The sequence below is a fragment of the Heloderma suspectum genome, chromosome 5 (assembly GCF_057233095.1).
Source record: "Heloderma suspectum isolate Gila_16-S chromosome 5, 16-S_ref, whole genome shotgun sequence".
Taxonomy (NCBI): domain Eukaryota; kingdom Metazoa; phylum Chordata; class Lepidosauria; order Squamata; family Helodermatidae; genus Heloderma; species Heloderma suspectum.
The window spans coordinates 183,577,032-183,594,306 of NC_139462.1; the positions used below are offsets into that span (position 1 = coordinate 183,577,032).

The 17,275-nt window shown below is 42.7% G+C and overlaps 1 protein-coding gene across 1 annotated transcript in view; it reads right to left on the minus strand.

Moving 5' to 3' along the window:
- LOC146344932 (histone deacetylase 9-like) overlaps positions 1-17,275 on the minus strand; it is a 284,959-nt gene that overhangs the window by 191,604 nt on the left and 76,080 nt on the right. Inside the window, exons 8-9 of the mRNA XM_084859825.1 lie at positions 6,305-6,424; positions 5,887-5,984 (exon numbers count right to left, since the gene is read on the minus strand). Of these exons, the coding sequence (XP_084715951.1) occupies positions 5,887-5,984; positions 6,305-6,424 (218 nt within the window). The remainder of the gene's footprint in view (positions 1-5,886; positions 5,985-6,304; positions 6,425-17,275) is intronic.

A 17,275-nucleotide genomic window follows, 5' to 3' on the forward strand; every position in this document is an offset into this window, starting at 1 on the left:
AATCAAATCAACTTTTCTGCTTCTATGCTTGCACAGTATCTCATGTGTAATTTGGCAAGCCATCTTCTGTGGATTCTCTTCTCTACACTTAAAATGCACATGCATAACAATGATGGATGCTATGGGAGTATATCTAATAAAACATGCCTGGCCCCTGAAGAAAAATGGAGCCATGGGCTAGGTGATGCAGTATATGGCCTAGAGGACTCCTATTTTGCTCCTGTCCAAAGGCATTCAATTCAAGAGAGAGGGCCTTTTCAATAATAGCACCTTTTTTGTGGAATGCTCTTCCTAGAGAGGCTCACCTGATGCCTCCATTATAGTTTTTCCGGTGCCAGGTGAAGACCTTTTTATTCTCCTAGGCATTGTAAGAACTGTTCTTAGTGCTTTTGGTACTCTGTTCTGCTGCTGGCTTTAATCTGGTTTTATGATGTTGTAACGTTTTAATTCTTTGCTGCTGATTTTATCTTGGCTTTATTCTGGGTTGTTTTTATTTTTTGTTTTAATGTTTGTACTATATGTTTTTAATGTTTGTACTATATGTTTTTAATGTATTGTATACCACACAGAGAACTTCAGTTGTTGGTGTGTGTGTGTTTGGGGGTGGAGGTGTTAAAAGTACAGTAAATAAATAATTTTTAAAAAATATTTCAGGCTACTAACCTAAGTGAACTGCTCAGTCAAATTTCTCTTTCATACAATGAAAGAAAGGGAAATTAAAAGCATCTAGAGATAGTAAAACAGACAGTTTCCTTTACTACAAGTGAACCTTCCCAGCATCAGCAACAGCATGGTGTAGAGCTGAGCCGAAATGTCTCAGAATACCTTTTTCTGAGAACATTTCTGAAATTATTTTTTCTCTTTTTCCCTTGAAAAAGAAGCCAACTTTGTAGAATTTTTTCCAAATATTCACCACCATAGGGTTTTTGTTTTCCCCTTGGCAGTCACCATTCTCCCCCTACATGCCCCAGAATGATGTTAAGTCTGGGACATTGTGGAAGATGCAAAATGACAACCAGGCTGCCAAAAGACTTGCTGCTGCTACTCACAGTGGCAGCACAAGACAACAACAACAACCCAAACCTTAGGAAAACAAAAAAGCTGTGCTAGTGCCACTTCTAATGGCAAGCACCATTCCTGAGAAACTGTTGGAGGATTTCTCCTTCCCCTGGAGAAATTTGGTGAAATACCCCCATCCCCATTTCTCTGCCCACAGACAGCTGAACACAGAGGTCCCCAACATTCCTTGATTCTGTCCTAAATTGATGGAGAATGTTCATTAACTGACACCTGTGCTAAGTTACCTGCCCCTTCAGACTAGATACCATTAGTCCAGCCTTCCCCCAGCTGGGTGCCTTCCAGATGTGCTGGACTGCAATTCCCATCATGCTGTTGTCCATGCTAGCTAGGGATAATGAGACTTGCAGTTCAGCACATTTGGAGGGCACCAGGCTAGGAAAGGCTACATTATATAATTTTTCTGATAGCAATGTCGTTGAACTAAACACTAAGCGTGCTTGGCTCAGCCTAACACTTTCAATATTACATCCTTATTCACTGACTGAGGTTGACTGTGAACCAAGCATTTAGGAGGTGAGAGAAGCTGAACTCCAGCACCAACAAACCCTTGAGCCAACCAAACACCCTATCTTTGTGTGTGTGCACAAGCTCTGCAAAGATGTTGGCAAAGGATTAATGAAAGTTTTAGATGAGGTACTATTTGAGGCTTACCAGCTTTGACAGCATACTTTTAAGTAATTGAATATTTGGCTAGGTGTTTGCCACAATAGGCAAATGACATATATAAAATCAAAACCCATTTCACAGAAACAGTGGAAGACTGTGATCTTATGCTATTTCTGAGTATTATGCTTCAATTTCAGGTGTGTTATGTCTGAATTACAAAACCATTGCAACACTGTGTATTCATGGACCACCCAAGACTGATGGGTGGGGGACATGGGGGAGCAAGTTTTATAGATTTTGTGGTATATTTGCAGTGCAGCAAAGGGATGCACTAGATATAACATTTGAAATTATAAGTTTTGACAGTGGTCCGAGCAGAAATTAGTGGTTTCATTGTCAGTTGGAAAAGTTTTGAACTGTGGCCTTCATAAATGTAACCTGACATTCCTGACCAAACCCCAACAGCTTGCCCAGCCCTGACATGCATGACTTCATCAAGTGCTTTCACTCTAGTTGTTAGGTCAAAACCAGAGCTGTGCAGCCCCAGAAGTAGAAAACTGGACACAAAAGACAAGACCAGGTTTGGTACCCTACAGGACACATCATTTGGGTTCTTTTTCCACCAGAAGGAAGTCTAATAGTATAAAGCAGCATATCAGTGATCCTATGGGATCTTTTCATGAGAGCTGCATGCTTAGTTGATTAATCGATTAGACTATGGCAGCAACTGCCAGGGACCAGGAGACTGTAGATGTCAAAAGGGCTGCTGTTGTGAGTTGGCTTCTTTGCCATCAGCCAGCACCTGGATCCAAATAGCAATTCATTCTGCCCAGAGGGAAGGGAGAAGAGATTAGAAGAATTATGTCATCAAATACCAGGAACCAGAAGTGACTCCCATAAACATCTCCAATTATACCTAATATACAGGGTGTTTCAAAAAGATGGACCCGATTTGAAATCGCTATATTTCTGCAAACACGAACCGCCCATGAATGGAACGCTTACCTCTTGAAAGGGTGGGGCATAGAGTTTCAGATGATTACCACTAGTTGCCTCTCTCAGTGCACAATCAGCCCCTAGCCTCAGTCATTCGCAAGATGGCGACCCCGCAACACAAGGCGTTTTGCGTGCTGCAGTTCCGCAAGACTGAATCCGCAATTGCGGTGCAGCGTGCGTTTCAACGGCGTTTTGGCATTGATCCACCAATGCCTAGGGATGTTAGAGAACTCCACCATGGACTCCAGTGAGGCCGGATTCTTTGGAATCCGGCCCCCTGAAGTCCATGGCGGAACAGAGCAATCCCCACCACCACCCAGCGAAACCTCCCTGGGACGGAGCCTACCTTGTGTCGGCCGTCCGCTGCCTCATCTGTAGGTGCGAATGGCGGCCCCGGTCTGTGGCTGCTATATCCCTCACTACGTTAGCCGTGATAGGCTATGTAAGTATTTATGTAGCCTATCATGGCTAACACAGGGATGCAAATGGCGTAGCGGCCGCAGCAGCCCGGCAGCGGACGGCAGTCTGGCTGTGGATGGGCCCGGCCAGCGGCTCCGCGGACTCGCCGCGGAGTGGAGCCGGCTAGGCAGGATTCCAGGGGGAGGGACGGATCGCCTCCTCCCCCCCGCAGATGCCCCTGAGCGGAGCCAGGTAAGGGATTCGTGCATCCCTACCAATGCCAAAGAGCATTCGTTATTGGTATCGACAATTTGAGGAAACAGGCTGTTTACGTAAGGGGAAGAGCACAGGGAGACCACGCACTTCAGAGGAAAACGAAACGTGAGACGAATTCAAGAGAGTTTTCAGCGTAGCCCGCACAAGTCCACTCATTGTGCCAGCCGAGAACTTGCGATCTCTCATACAACTGTCTGGCGTGTGTTAAGGTGACGTTTGATCATGAGGCTTGATAACTTGATAAACTTGATAACTCATTAAACCGTTTGTAACTTTTGGTGTAATTGTAACATTTTGCCATCATGAAATATACTGCTTTGAAATTGGGTCCATCATTTTGAAACACCCTGTATTGTACTTTGTTGTGGTTTTAAATTATAAGCCACTTTGGGAGCCAATCTTGGCTGAAAAGCAGGGTATAAATAAAATACAGTAAACAAACAAAGGCTTGGATCCAATCTGCCTTCCATTGACAGAAGGGCTGTGCTCATGGAAGGTGCCTCTGCCTGATTTGGGGGGATCTCCTCTACCTCCTCACACCACAGCTCACCCCATTCAGCAGGGTCCCCTGGCGCTCTGTGTAGCATTTTCAGGGGGCTAGAGGGGCTGCTGTGGGGAGGAGGGGGCAGGGAAGGCCATTTCCACCAGCCCAGCTGGAAATCCCTAAATCCGATTCCAGCCCAACAGATTGATTTCAAATCTCGTAATTGACTAAAGTGGTACCAGTTCATCAGGTGACAGGGTTTTTTTTTTAAAATGCTAATTATTTTACTATAAGAACTTACAAAAACTTCTGCTGAGAGGCACCATCTTAGAATAGGCATCCCTCACACTTTCCTCTATAATGCCTCTTCCAGGATGGTGTCTGCTGAAACACTATCGTGTGAAAACAAAGGAAATCATCTGTAAACAAGTGCTTTTGTCTTCATATTGTTGTTTATTTGTATGCAATTAATTAACATGTAATCAGTTAATTCATGTACTGATTGGCTAAAATTCATGTGATTTCTTTAAAAGACGAAAACCCTAATTTTCACACATTTAGCTCCTGGCTCAATAAATGTTCATTTGTTGACCACAATCCATATGTTCTCCTTTAATGCAGCACTTTTGTTGTGGAAATAGCACATTATCTGAGCACTGAGTACAGCAATATTTCTACTGGGAAAAACTGATTCATTCTGAATGTGACTACTGTGCGGAATGTGGTGTTGCTTGGAAGGGATATTTGCTCTGTGGTCGCTGAAAAGCCATTTGTTGGAGTATCATGCAATGAGTAAGACTGAAGCACAGTTTTAGTGCTTGTGCAGAAAGGCCCTTAGAAGTCATTAGCCAGAAAAGTAAATGATTAAGGGGGGGTGGGGTGGCCATATTAGTCTACTGAAGCAAAAAAGAACAAAATCTCAGGGCACTTTAGATTAACAGATTAAAGGTGCCATCCTATGCATGTTTGGGCAGGAAAAAAAGTCTTAGAACTTAACTGCTTGGAATTGTAGGACTATTTTCCATCTAAACATGCATAGGATTGCACCTTTATTGTGGCTTAAGCTTTTGTGGGCCAAACCCCACTTAATCATATGCATGGATTTTGGTGGGAATTTTATCTGAGTCGGAAGTATATTAGACAAAATCTCTCTTCACAATTTAGCCTCCATGAGTAGGCCAATCACGTGGAGGCAGAGCGGGACCACACCCACAATACCATGTGAAACTGGCTATATTGAGCAAGCATGGCTGTCTGAAAAGGGAAGCTCAACACGTGGACATTGTGGGCTGGGCCAGGCCAGTGGGTGCATGTTGTTGTGGGCAGGGCTGGCAGGCACAGTCCTGCTCTGCCTTCACATGTTTAACTTATGCAGGGGGGGTAACTTGTGAAGACGACGAAAGCATCTCTTTGAGTACATTTTAAAACCCAAATCCTTAACATATTACATGGAAGATAGTGCCACTGAAATCAGACAGACTTACTCCACAGAGGTTTGTTCAGGGGAGCAGGGTAAGCATGAATTTCCAAGAACATTTACATGGAAGCACTTTACAGGGAAATCACTGGGACCCAAAATAAATTGTATTCATGTGCTCTTTGGATTTGAAAAAGTCTTTCAGGGTACAATCCTATGCATGTTTAAACAGAAAAAAAGTCCTACATCCTCCTGCATTCCCCAACCAGCCATGCTGGCTAGGGAATGCTGGGAACTGTAGTACTTTATTTCTGTTTAAACATGCATAGGATTGTGCCCTTATTCAGTTTACAGGCTGAAAAAGAATTCAACAATCTTGAGCTTCTTCGTCACTGCTTCAGGCAATGAATGAATTTTTTTTTTCTTGCGGGTGGCCAGTAATATTAACATTAACTCTTTATTAAAATAAGTTAAGTCTCCAAACACTACATAACAAGAGATCTTTTTACTTTAAGCCAATTCCACCATGGGTCATTTTTATGGCTTTCAAGATTGCTGCAGTTCTAATTCTTGTAGGTTTCAGCCTGTTGCTTCTGTTTGGCATTTTCAGAAGGAAACAAGAACCAACCTGTATGCTGTGAGGTACTCTACATCTCCCATGGGGGGATCCAGGCCACCTGTCCAAGCAATATTTATATTATAACCTTCACCAGGGCCACTTCCAACCTAAAAGGGGGGGAAGGGGGGAAGTGCCAGAGGGAGGGTGGAGAGGAAAGGCAGGGAGTGAATCAAAATAAGAAAACATACAAAAATGTCCTTTTGAAACAAACATCAAACGGCAAGTCAAATCAACGCAGCCCTGCTTGACAAGGACCGTTCTGGGTTATGCACTTGTTCTACCCTGGTCCCCTGGTCCCAGTGGGCTATTTGGTAATCTAGTGCAATTTAAAGCACCAGTGGAGGATGAGAAAATTAGGGGTAATCATGCAATGCAATTACCTGAAAAGATACAAATAAAAAAGGGGCTCTAAAGAAATAAACCCAACCTCATTTGGGGCTCCACTGCCAGGGAAGAAGTTGCCTTCATCATAACGATGGAGGGAGACATACAGGATGCTGGGGTCAGCATAAAAAGCCTGCTGTGTACCGTTGCCATGGTGAACATCCTAAAGGGGAAAGAAAACAGATGACAAATGCAATCATGTCCCAGCCTGTGTGCCGAGAGCCCCTTTTGCTTTCTCTTCTTCTCCTTTTCCCTCACCCTCTCTTTTTTCTCCCTCCTTCTTTCCTTCCTTCCTTTTCTCTCTCCCCTTTCCACCCACCCTCCACCACCCCAAACTTCCTGAACTTTCAGGCAAATTACTCTTTAATACACTCATTTTTTAAACTGGCTTCTAAAAATCAGGAAACCACAGTGAGCATGCCCTTGAGACTCCAGATGAGCAGTCATTGAGAAATCCCAGTCCTTTTGTACAATTAGATATTATACACCGGCTCTTTGTACTCCTTGTCTCAGTGATGGAATCTAGCATCCTGTTTTATGGAGGAATTTTATGACTTATTAACTGCCAACAGTTCATAACCCCTCAGGCTTAATTAACTAGTCTCATTGGCCTTAAAAAAAAAGATGAATGTTTAAAATACAAACTAGCATTTTGCAGAAGGATCTATGGGCTACAGAGCATTTTTGCCATTCTTGAAAGAACGCTAAACTTTCGTGTATTCATTGATTTGCCAAATTCTACTATTGAGGTCAAAGGGTTTGCAACCAGCTGAGTAAATTGGCTTCCTTGAAATGTTCAGTTCAGTTAGCAGTCCCTCAGCAGCAAGATCCACATCAAAAGGGAACCCAGATGCAGAAAAGGCTTCATACTTCATGTTCATAAAATCATGACGGCTGCAGTTGACGATGTAAGAATATGATCTCATTAGCTTTGAGCAGCCTGATCCTCCAAAGGCCACAAGTGCCATTCATCCTGTATGATATGTGCTGGCAGAGCACTCCAACGAATGGCTGAGTTGCAAATCCTCTGGCAAAGGACAGCTGATGTGCCTAAAAGCTCTGCACATTCCCTCCGTACTGTGCTCCTACATACATGCTAATCATTAGCAGCAGCAATTTCTCTAGCACTTTTCAGCTGCAATGCTAAGCATGCTTTGCTTTGAAGTAATGCCCACTGAAAATCCAGAAAATCTGTTTAGGGTTAGACTGTCATTGTGCAAAAAAACTTGACAAGTCTCAACGTGTTCATAGTCACAACAGTCTTGTGAGGGAAGCCTCTATAAAGCATGCTTCTCTCACAGGGCTGACACCAGGTTTGAAGAGATATTGGGCAAGGTGCCCTCTGGGTGCCCTCAGCCCCACTCAGATCCCCCACCTCCCAAGAAGGGATGGATGAGAGTTTTGTTCAGTTTGGTCTTGGCTAAGAACTTGCAACAAGTGGCAAATTTCTTCATAAACAGAATGGAAAGAATCATAGAATCATAGAATAGTAGGGTTGGAAGGAGCCTATAAGACCATAGGGTCCAACCCCCATGAACCTGATTTAAAAAAAAAAAAAATTGAATGTGGGAAAGACCAAAACTGAGAGATCCATCTATCCATCCATCCAGGTCTAGGGCATTGAGTGCTTTGCTCTTAAAAGTCTGGGCTTGAATCCCTGTATATATGACCATGTTTGTGGTGTTGAATTAGGGTTGCCACCTCTTTTTTTCTGACAGGCTCCTCATCTTCAACAGCTACATGGAAGGCAAGTAAAACCATGGTCCTTTCCATGCTGGAAATAGCTGTACCTATTGCACTTGGCCAGTGCAAATGGGTAACAGTATTGTTCAGTTTAATATATGTATGAACCGAACAAAAATGGCAAATTTCTTCATAAACACGACGGGAAGAACTTGAGATTTTTTTAAAAAATCAAACATGAAAGATGTTGATACTGACAGATTTGTTCATCCTAGGGATCTCCAACCATTTTGGGTCAGTGGGCACACTGGGAATTTTCAGGGAGTGTCATGGGTGCTCTCACAAAATGGGTGCCATAGGGGCTTGCCCATTCATAAAATGGCTGCCATGGTGGGCATGGCTGGTCACAGAACAGCCATTTCCCAGAAGGCAAACTGATAAGACTAAAAAAAAAAAAAAATTGCCTAAGAACCTTTGTACAAGGCAGAGGTGGGGGCTGAATGTCTGAAAGTGAAACTGACAGATTCATCTATCTCTATCCCTCCAGCACTACCCTGATAGACCCAAGGTAAGCTTACCAGGGGGTGGAGGGGGTGGCCAAGATGGATGGGGATGAGTGGTGGCAAACAGCACCATGGAAAGGTGGCAATGCTCAACCTGGCACTGAGAAGAGATGTCCTGGATGAAGTGGCTACTGCAGCTGCCACAATCCTCATTTCCCCAGATTGCCCTGGGCCTTGACTTAGTGTATGTTGAGGGCAAGGCAGAGAGGCCTTGGGGGTAATGCAGCTGGTAGTGGCTGAGGCTGCCTGATCCAGCACTTCTCTTCACAGCACTGGGCCCTAAAAAAAAGTTTAATTTTTTTGAAGGTATGACAGCATCAGCCTTGGTGAGCCCTCCAGACCTATGAGCCCTGGCATTTGCCCCATCATGACACAGGGCATGCTCTCTCAGTATGTATGTATGTCAAAATAGATAATTATTGCCAATTGGCATAGGTTTGTAGAGGTAGTGAAAAACACAGGCCAGAAGAGGAAATTGCAGGCAGACTAGCCAAACATACAATAGCCGCCCAATCCCATAATAGCCAGATCATCTCATATGGCCCCGAGAAGAATTTCTGTGACCAAATTGGGCACACTCCTTTAGTCAGAACAATTGATGAAGTCAGCTAGCTGCCACAGATGTGCCTTACCCAACCTATGTCCATGCCTCACCAACTCATTACCAGGGCCTTCCCTCACCTTGCTTCTTGGACCATGCCACCCCATATAACCCTACTCCTCCTTGAACTGGCAGGAAGCAGGTTTCTGTGAGTGAGTGAGTGAGTGAGTGAGTACTGGAGTGTGTGCATCTTGTAAGACAGTCGGGGTGGAAGTGTGTCTATGGAATGAGTGGAGCACATGTGGAAATTCAATGGTGTGTCAAATGTATGTGTTTATGTGTTCTGAGGCAACTGTGGCAACGAACTGGATGTGACACCAGTTTGGGAATCTGCCAAATGCATTTGAAGAACTTCCCAGCATTGCAATCCTATGTGTTTTATAAAACCAGTACCAATGGCAGTTTCATCCTTGTGGAAAATTCAGATGATTAAGTAGATTATTCATGCTAAGAATATCCTATTCCTGGCTTAGGATACACATACATAGATAAGAAGGTTTGAACTAATAAGGATTGGTGATTGTTTAGATCAGTAGTTCTCACATTTGGGGGCTGTTTCTCTTTGGGGCATGAAGCACTTAGAGAAGGCATGAAGACCTAGATCCTGAAGGAGGTGATGCCTTCCTCCTTCACCAAAGTCCTGGGAGAATGAATGTCCTCTGCCAGAGACCCTTACTGAGATCCACATTGGTTTTGTGGGGGAGAGGGTTTACTGCCCAATCATCTCCAATGTGCTTTAGGAAGTAAGTGGGACTCAGCTACAGTACTTTGTTCTTATGATGATGTTTCCCTGTGCATATTTTTAAGAGATAGTCAAAGAGATCTGCTTTGATGACCGTATTGGGATTAGTATGCCAATCCACAGATCCTTGCACGCAGTGCAGGTGGTATCTACATGTGCAAGAATATTTTCAGGCTCATCTGTGGAACAGATGATTGATGCTCAGTTGACTTGGAGGGGTCCTAGTTCAAAAAGATTGAGAAACACTGGCTCGAGTGTTTAAATTATAATGTGACAAGGAAGATCACATGCTGATCATCACATTGAAACTGGCCTTTTATTTCTATGTCTATGCAGGGGCAATAAAATCATACTCGATTCTCTAGAAAATTTCCCAAAACTGAAGTGCAGACTTATAACTTAATCAGTTTATTGAACAAGATAATTTTATTTAATGACCACTATCTATTTCACAAGGCTACACACTAAGTAAAGAAGGGAGTAAGTGACCTAGAATTCTTGGATCTCTCCCTTTTTCTTGATGTCATTAAATGCATTCAGCTCCGGTGGGGATATGGGTCTTCCAAAATAATGACATTCAAGTATATCTGTAGCTATCCATTCTGTACCCAAGCTGAGCTTCAGTTTCAGTTATTTGGGGGTAATATAGAGCTGGAGTTACTCAACAATCCTGTGGGATGTTTTATGAATCCATAACATTATTAGGCTATTATTGGTATGTTCAAATTAATGCTGAAATGGGATTATGTTATTTCATTAAGGAAAATAGCTCCTGGGAAAGTGAAACCACAAAACCTATTTTAAGGATTTAAAAAATTCATGGTGAGCTCATTAGGATGTTCAGCAAAACCTGTTCTCAAGGAGCTGTAATGGCTGATTGTGGAGGTAATCATTGTAATATATCACAGTATGTCATTCAAAGATTTCCAGGTATAATGAAGTTGAATATAGTCCAGCTGCAGTCATTATTATGAGCGTGTGTGTCACCAACTCTTTAAAATGTCAGTTCTTACAACTTAGGAGCAATGTCTAAGCCACATAAGCCATGAAAGTCTTTCAATGAAGGTAGAAGTTCGGTCAATATAATGAAAAGGTATGCTTAATGCAAAAGGGCAATCTTGCAGAAAATAGCAAATCTGCTACCTGGGTGCTTGTTAAAGATACCGGTGGCTCAGAGGTGCAACAGAAATTACCTAGGAGGGTTACATTGGGTTAGAGCCAGACTTAGTCATACATAGAGTATACTAATAGAAATCAATAAGAACTAAGTTGGTCTCATGGGTCTACTCTATATACAACTAAGTCTGGATCAAACCCATTAATTTTAAGGTGTTTTGATTATCACTTGAAAATCTTCCCCTGCTTCAATTAATGCACATTACCACCATTCATGTTATGCTTTTCCTAGTTTAAATGTCATCCCAACCACACACCCATCTAACTAGTGCAAGAGAAGACACACACCATTCTTACCTACCTCTATCCTGTCCCATAGTGCCCTGCAACTTTTCTAATAATCCTTTGCAGGGAAAGGGATCAAAAATAAACCTGCCAACATCTATAAAGCCTACACACAAATCTATTGTACAACCACACCTGGAATACTGGGTAGAGTTCCAGTCATCACATCTCAAAACAGATATTGTGGAGTTGGAAAAGGTGCAGAAAAGGGTAACCAAGATGATCAAGTGGCTGGAACAACTGCCCTGTGAGGAAAGGTTACAAAGTCTGGGACTGTTTAGCTTAGGGGGGGGGGGGAAAGGCAAGTATGGAGAGACATGATAGAGGTGAATAAAATTATGCATGGGGTGGAGAAAGTGGAAACTTCTCCCTCTCTTATACTACTAGAACTTGGGGACATCCAATGAAGCTGATTGGTGGGAGATGCGGGACAGACAAAAGGAAGTACTTCTTTGCACAGCACATGGTTAAAATATGGAATTTGCTACTACAAGATGTGGTGATGGCCACCAGCTTAGATGGCTTGAAAAGATGGTTTGGAAAATGCGTGGTTTAAAACCTGATGGAAGCACATTTAAGGGTTAAACTAGATGAGATAGTCTTGTGAGCAGTCTCCAACTAGATAGATAGATAGATAGATAGATAGATAGATAGATAGATAGATAGATGGATAGATAGATCTGAAATGCAGCTGCAAGGGACTGAATTTGATTGGCGTAATGATGGGGTGTGTGTGTGTGTGTGTGTATGTGTGCGTGTGTGTGTGTTTAATCCTTTCCCCATGGGCAGTTTTTCCACTCAAAACTTTTCCTCTCTGGTTGCTTTTCTCCTCTTAGAGGAGCAGGATACAGGGACCCAATACATTTCTCTTCTTACTAGGTAGACTTAATGAAGGGGTGGGCATGATTCAGCCTCATGCCCACCCCACCCTCATGTGCAATATGGGGCGGTCATACTGATCCACCATGCAAAGTTATTTTACAAATGTAAGAAAAACTTTGCTGAACCAAACCAAAGCTCTATGTAGTCCTTCATTCTGTTCCCACAGTGACCAGCCAGATGACTCTGGGAAGACCACAAGCCAGATATGAGTGCAGCAGCACCCTTCTGCTTATGTTCCCCAGCAACTGGTATTCAAAGACATACTGCCTTTGATACTGAAGATAATGCATCCATCATGACTAGAACCATTGATAGTGTTTATCCTCCATGGATTAGTGTGAGCCCCTTTTAAAACTGTTTAAGTTGGTCACCATCACTACATTTTGTGATGCCAGATTTCATAGTTTTATCCATTATGTGCTGTGTGAAAAGCATCTTCCTTTTGTCTGTGCTGAATCTGTCACCATTCAGCTTCATGGGATGACCCCAGGTTCTAGTATTATGAGAGAGGGAGAGGTTTTTCTCCCTATCCACTTTCACCATATTAAGCTTAATATTATACACCTCTCTCATGTCCCCCCTTACTCGCCTTCTTTGTTAGCTAAAAAACTCTAAAGTTATCGAGTTACTGGGAATTAATGTGAACACTCAAAACTGCTATTTATTTTATTTTGTTTGTTTGTTTTATAAACAACAATTTATTTTTATTATGAGTCAGACCGCATAATATGAGTCAGGCCGTCGTACTGCAATACTGCCAGTACTCTTCCTGGGAGTGGCTGTCCCAGGTCACAGGTAGCGGTTTCCTCCAACTTTGATAGATGTCAACCTTTAGATGCCAGGAAAGAGGTGGTCCTTATTGATCAGGCACTGGGAACACATGGCTGCCGGCCGCATGTGCCCCCCACCATCACCCTTGTTGCACTGCTGAATTTGCCATTGAATCAGTGATTTCTCTTTAAAACATGGTGCACTCTCTCTGTGCACCTTAGTGTAAAGAGAAATTGTTGTTTTTTTGCCACCATGCCACTAAATTTTGGTGGCAAATTTGATGGTGCAGTGGCAGCAGCATGGAGGGGTGTGGCCCCTGGTGGGTGACAGAACAGGGAAGTGGCCTCTGGACGCCCGGAAGTTACCCACCCCTGTTATATATGTACTATTGATATATAACCCCTTCCCTTCCAAACTGATACCAGGATGTTTTGTAATACATACAGTAAGAAATATCAGATTTCCCCCATCTAGCCTGCTCTCACATACTGTGCTACACTTAGCCATAGACTGTTGACCTGCCCACCATCCACTCCTGTCCTTTGTAGTGACCAATGTGTATCACATTTTATCCACATACAGTGTAGGTGAAAGCAAACACCTGAGTATGTGCAATAATTTATTTTAAAATAAGGTTGACTGCATTGTTTCCATGGGGGAAACAGTGTTTTTACACTGCCTTGAGACGTTTCTAGCCTTAAAGCAGGTTAGAAATCATTGTGAGTAAATAAATAAATGGCTTCATGGAAATGTATTGGAATTTCCAACAAAATAAGAATGGGCAGAAAAATGGGGAAAATACAATCAGTATAGCATCCAGTCGATGTTTGACTGGTGGCTAGTAACCGAGTTCAAAATACACAGATACAAAAGACAGATGATTGACAGACAGAGACAGACAGACAGACAGACAAATAAAAGGATGTCTCCTGCTGTTATACGGGGCTCTCAGTGTTCTCCCAGCACCAGGAGATCCAACACACTGGGGTTAGGAAAACATATTGTAATTTCCTTGCTGCCCCACCCTTCCCTAGTAATAACTGACAATAAGGAGCAATTAAGAAAGGCTTTTCATTGAGCAATTAACAGGCTATTCCCAAAGGCACAGGAGCCTGAAAAAATTCAATAGTGCTTTACCTGTCCACATGAGACATGCTGGTGTAGTAACTGCTTTTTAATTATTAATTTTTAATTGCTACAAATCAAGACTGAAAAAAAAAGGGAAGGAAACGTAATGCAACTATTTCTCAACATTCTCTGATTTCCATAAAAAATGAGTGAACAAAGGATGACAATTTCAGACAAAAGGACCAGTGAGAAAGTAAACTTATATCATGTTCTTCATAGTCACAGTTTAATTCTGACTATGACTGAACCTTTATGCACAACATGGTAATGACAGGCTATGTGCTATGCAGAGAGTGAGATTCATCTAGACTATAGCTGGCCAACTTTCTTCTCACCATCAGAAAGAACCTTTCCCCACTGAATTGTGGTTTTCTGCTTCTTTCCAAATATTTTAATAGCTTGGGAACCACCACCTGCTCAGTGGCACCATTCCACATGTTTATGCTGATCTCTGGATATGGATCAATGGCAAAGTCCAAATGGCCTCATTTATACTTTGCTGCAAACTTTTTTGTTGGTCAGTAAATTCTATCTAAGCTCACCAAATGCTGAAGGAACATTTTGCAGATCTTTGATAAATGCCGTACCACCAAAGATTATTATGCCATTTTCTGGAAAATTGTCAACCAGAGAAGAACTGATCTTTGCCAAAGTACCATATAACAGGGCACTATCAAGAGGATATGAAACAATCCCAAAGAAGGGGACATGATTTCCCTCAATTAAGCTTTCCTGTTGTCACCTACTAGAGTATATTGTCTGAAAACATTACATTGGTTTGATCACCTAATATTTTTAATGGGAAGTGTTTGATGGGAGATAATATCTTAGTAGCAGGGGGCAAATGCTGGTTCAAGTCATCCATCAGTGTAATTTCACCTCTTTAGTTCAGCGAATAGTAAATCATGTGTATGTTCTGCACTTGTGCAAACTGAAGCTCACTAGACCAACTAAAAAAGATTTATCATTCTTTCTGTCATGGACAAAATGTGTATCATGGTCTCCTCATCCATCTGAATTCATGTACTGTCAACCTCTGTTGCTATATATTTGGAGACATATCTGTAGGAATGGCAGAGAATTCCGCCACGGATCTCGGTGAGGCCGAATGCCAGTGCATTTGGCCCCCTGAAATCTGTGGCGGAATGGCCTGCCACCCCCCCGCCCCCCCGCGGACCCCCCTGGGACGAGACCCACCTGGGGTGGATCTTCCAGGCAGCGGCGGCTCCAGCAGTGGCTCTGGCGGCGGCAGCTGCGGCAGCTGGTCTTCTGACCAGCTGCCGCCACCGCCATTTCCACTCTTGTAAAAAAAAAAAAAAGACGTGATAGGCTACGTAAAGATTTACGTAGCCTATCATGGCTAGGTTTAAAAAAAAACACACAACATGATAGGCTATGTAAATCTTTACGTAGCCTATCACGGCTGGGTGGGTTAAAAAAAACAACAAAAGCCACGTACACAAATGTTGGCAGCTATGCTATTTGCATTCCCCTTTATTTTCGCCGTCATAGTCTACGTAAATATTTACATAGATTAAGAGGGCAAAAATAAGGAACGCAAATAACGGCAGCCATAGCTGCCGCCATTTGCGTACGCAGTTTTGTTTTTGTTTTACCCAGAGCCCTCCACGGCCAGAAATCCAGCTGCGGACGGCCCTAGCCTGGCCGGCTGCTCCGGAGCACAGCCGGCCGCGGAGGATTCCAGGGGGGAGGAAAGGAGCACCTCCCCCCCATCGAGGATTCCGGGGGGAGGGACGGAACACCCCCCCCATAAACATAATCCGGGAACAAGTAAGTGACTTTCGTACATCCCTACATATCTGCCATCTCATATTGTCTCATCATGGAGGTTCCCCTGTATTTTGACAAGATCCACCAATGAACTGCAGAAGGGCTATTCAAATTATGCTATATTTTATTTTTGAATCATGGCTGCAGATTTGTTCAATATCTCGATGACATGCCATTGAAGATATTCTATGCCTGCTTTGATGTTTGGACATTATTGTGTTCTGAGTTTGATACAGGCAGGTTCATTGTTTCTCTTCAATATTATCAAGATAGCTGACACAGTCTATACATTCTTAATAGAACAGTCATGGCATCATGATATGGATAGCTGAAAAATGCAAACTATGCTAAGACACTATATGCTGTTCTGACACAAGGCCAAAGGGGTTTTAGGTATTTTGATAGAACACTAGAAAGTAAGAGTTGGTTCTTCATTTTGACAGATTTTTTTAATATTCCATGATCACAGATTAAGAAAGGAATAGTATGGTAACTTGATTTTATTTTCTGTGTTCACAGAATACTAAATTGATTTGGTCCATTGTGATGATTTTAGGGCTATGTTCAGTTTCAGAGGCTGGCTGTATGCTATCTTATATACTTCTTCATATTCCAGTTATATTGGTGGCTATTCACTGATCTGGGACAATAACATATCTAACATCCATATTAATGTAATATCTTAATTGGCCAACTCAAAGGTCACAAAAATGTAGAATCTTGGAGATCTTCAGATCTCTTCATCAGGCAAGATGTTACAAAAAGCAAGTTGACAGGAGAGCGGGAACAGATCAGCACTTCTGAATCCGTTTTCCAAGTACACTAAAAGTGATGTGCAAGTAAAGAATTCATAAAGTCATCTTATTACATGTCTTGTGTATTGGCTGCCTTTTCAAAAGATGCATTGGGTTGGATCCAGATTTTGGTGTATGCAGCTGGACTTCAGCTTATTTGCCCTCATCTGTCCCAAACTGCCTCCAAGTTCCACAGCCTCTCTGGTATTAGTAGGTGGAAAACAGAGGTAGAGCTTTGTGGTGTTGGTGACACAGACTCTCTGTCTCATGACTTCTCCCAGCATTTACTTGAATGCAATAACATGAGGGACAAGATGGAATTTTGTAGTACCCTAAAGGCCAAAGGTCATGATGTAGAACAGCTATCCCCCAGCACCACCTTCTGAGACCAGCAGGCCAGGTAGGATTGGAGCCACCATAACACTGTGCCCCCTAAAAAAAACCCAGCAAGGCAACACAGAGGGATACAATGGTCTGTGGTATCGAAAGCTGCTGAGAGATCTAGGAGAATGAGTTATTTCTTTATTATCTAAAATATTTATATACTGCCCTTCATTACCAAATCTCAGGACAGTGTACAAATTTCACTAAAACAACA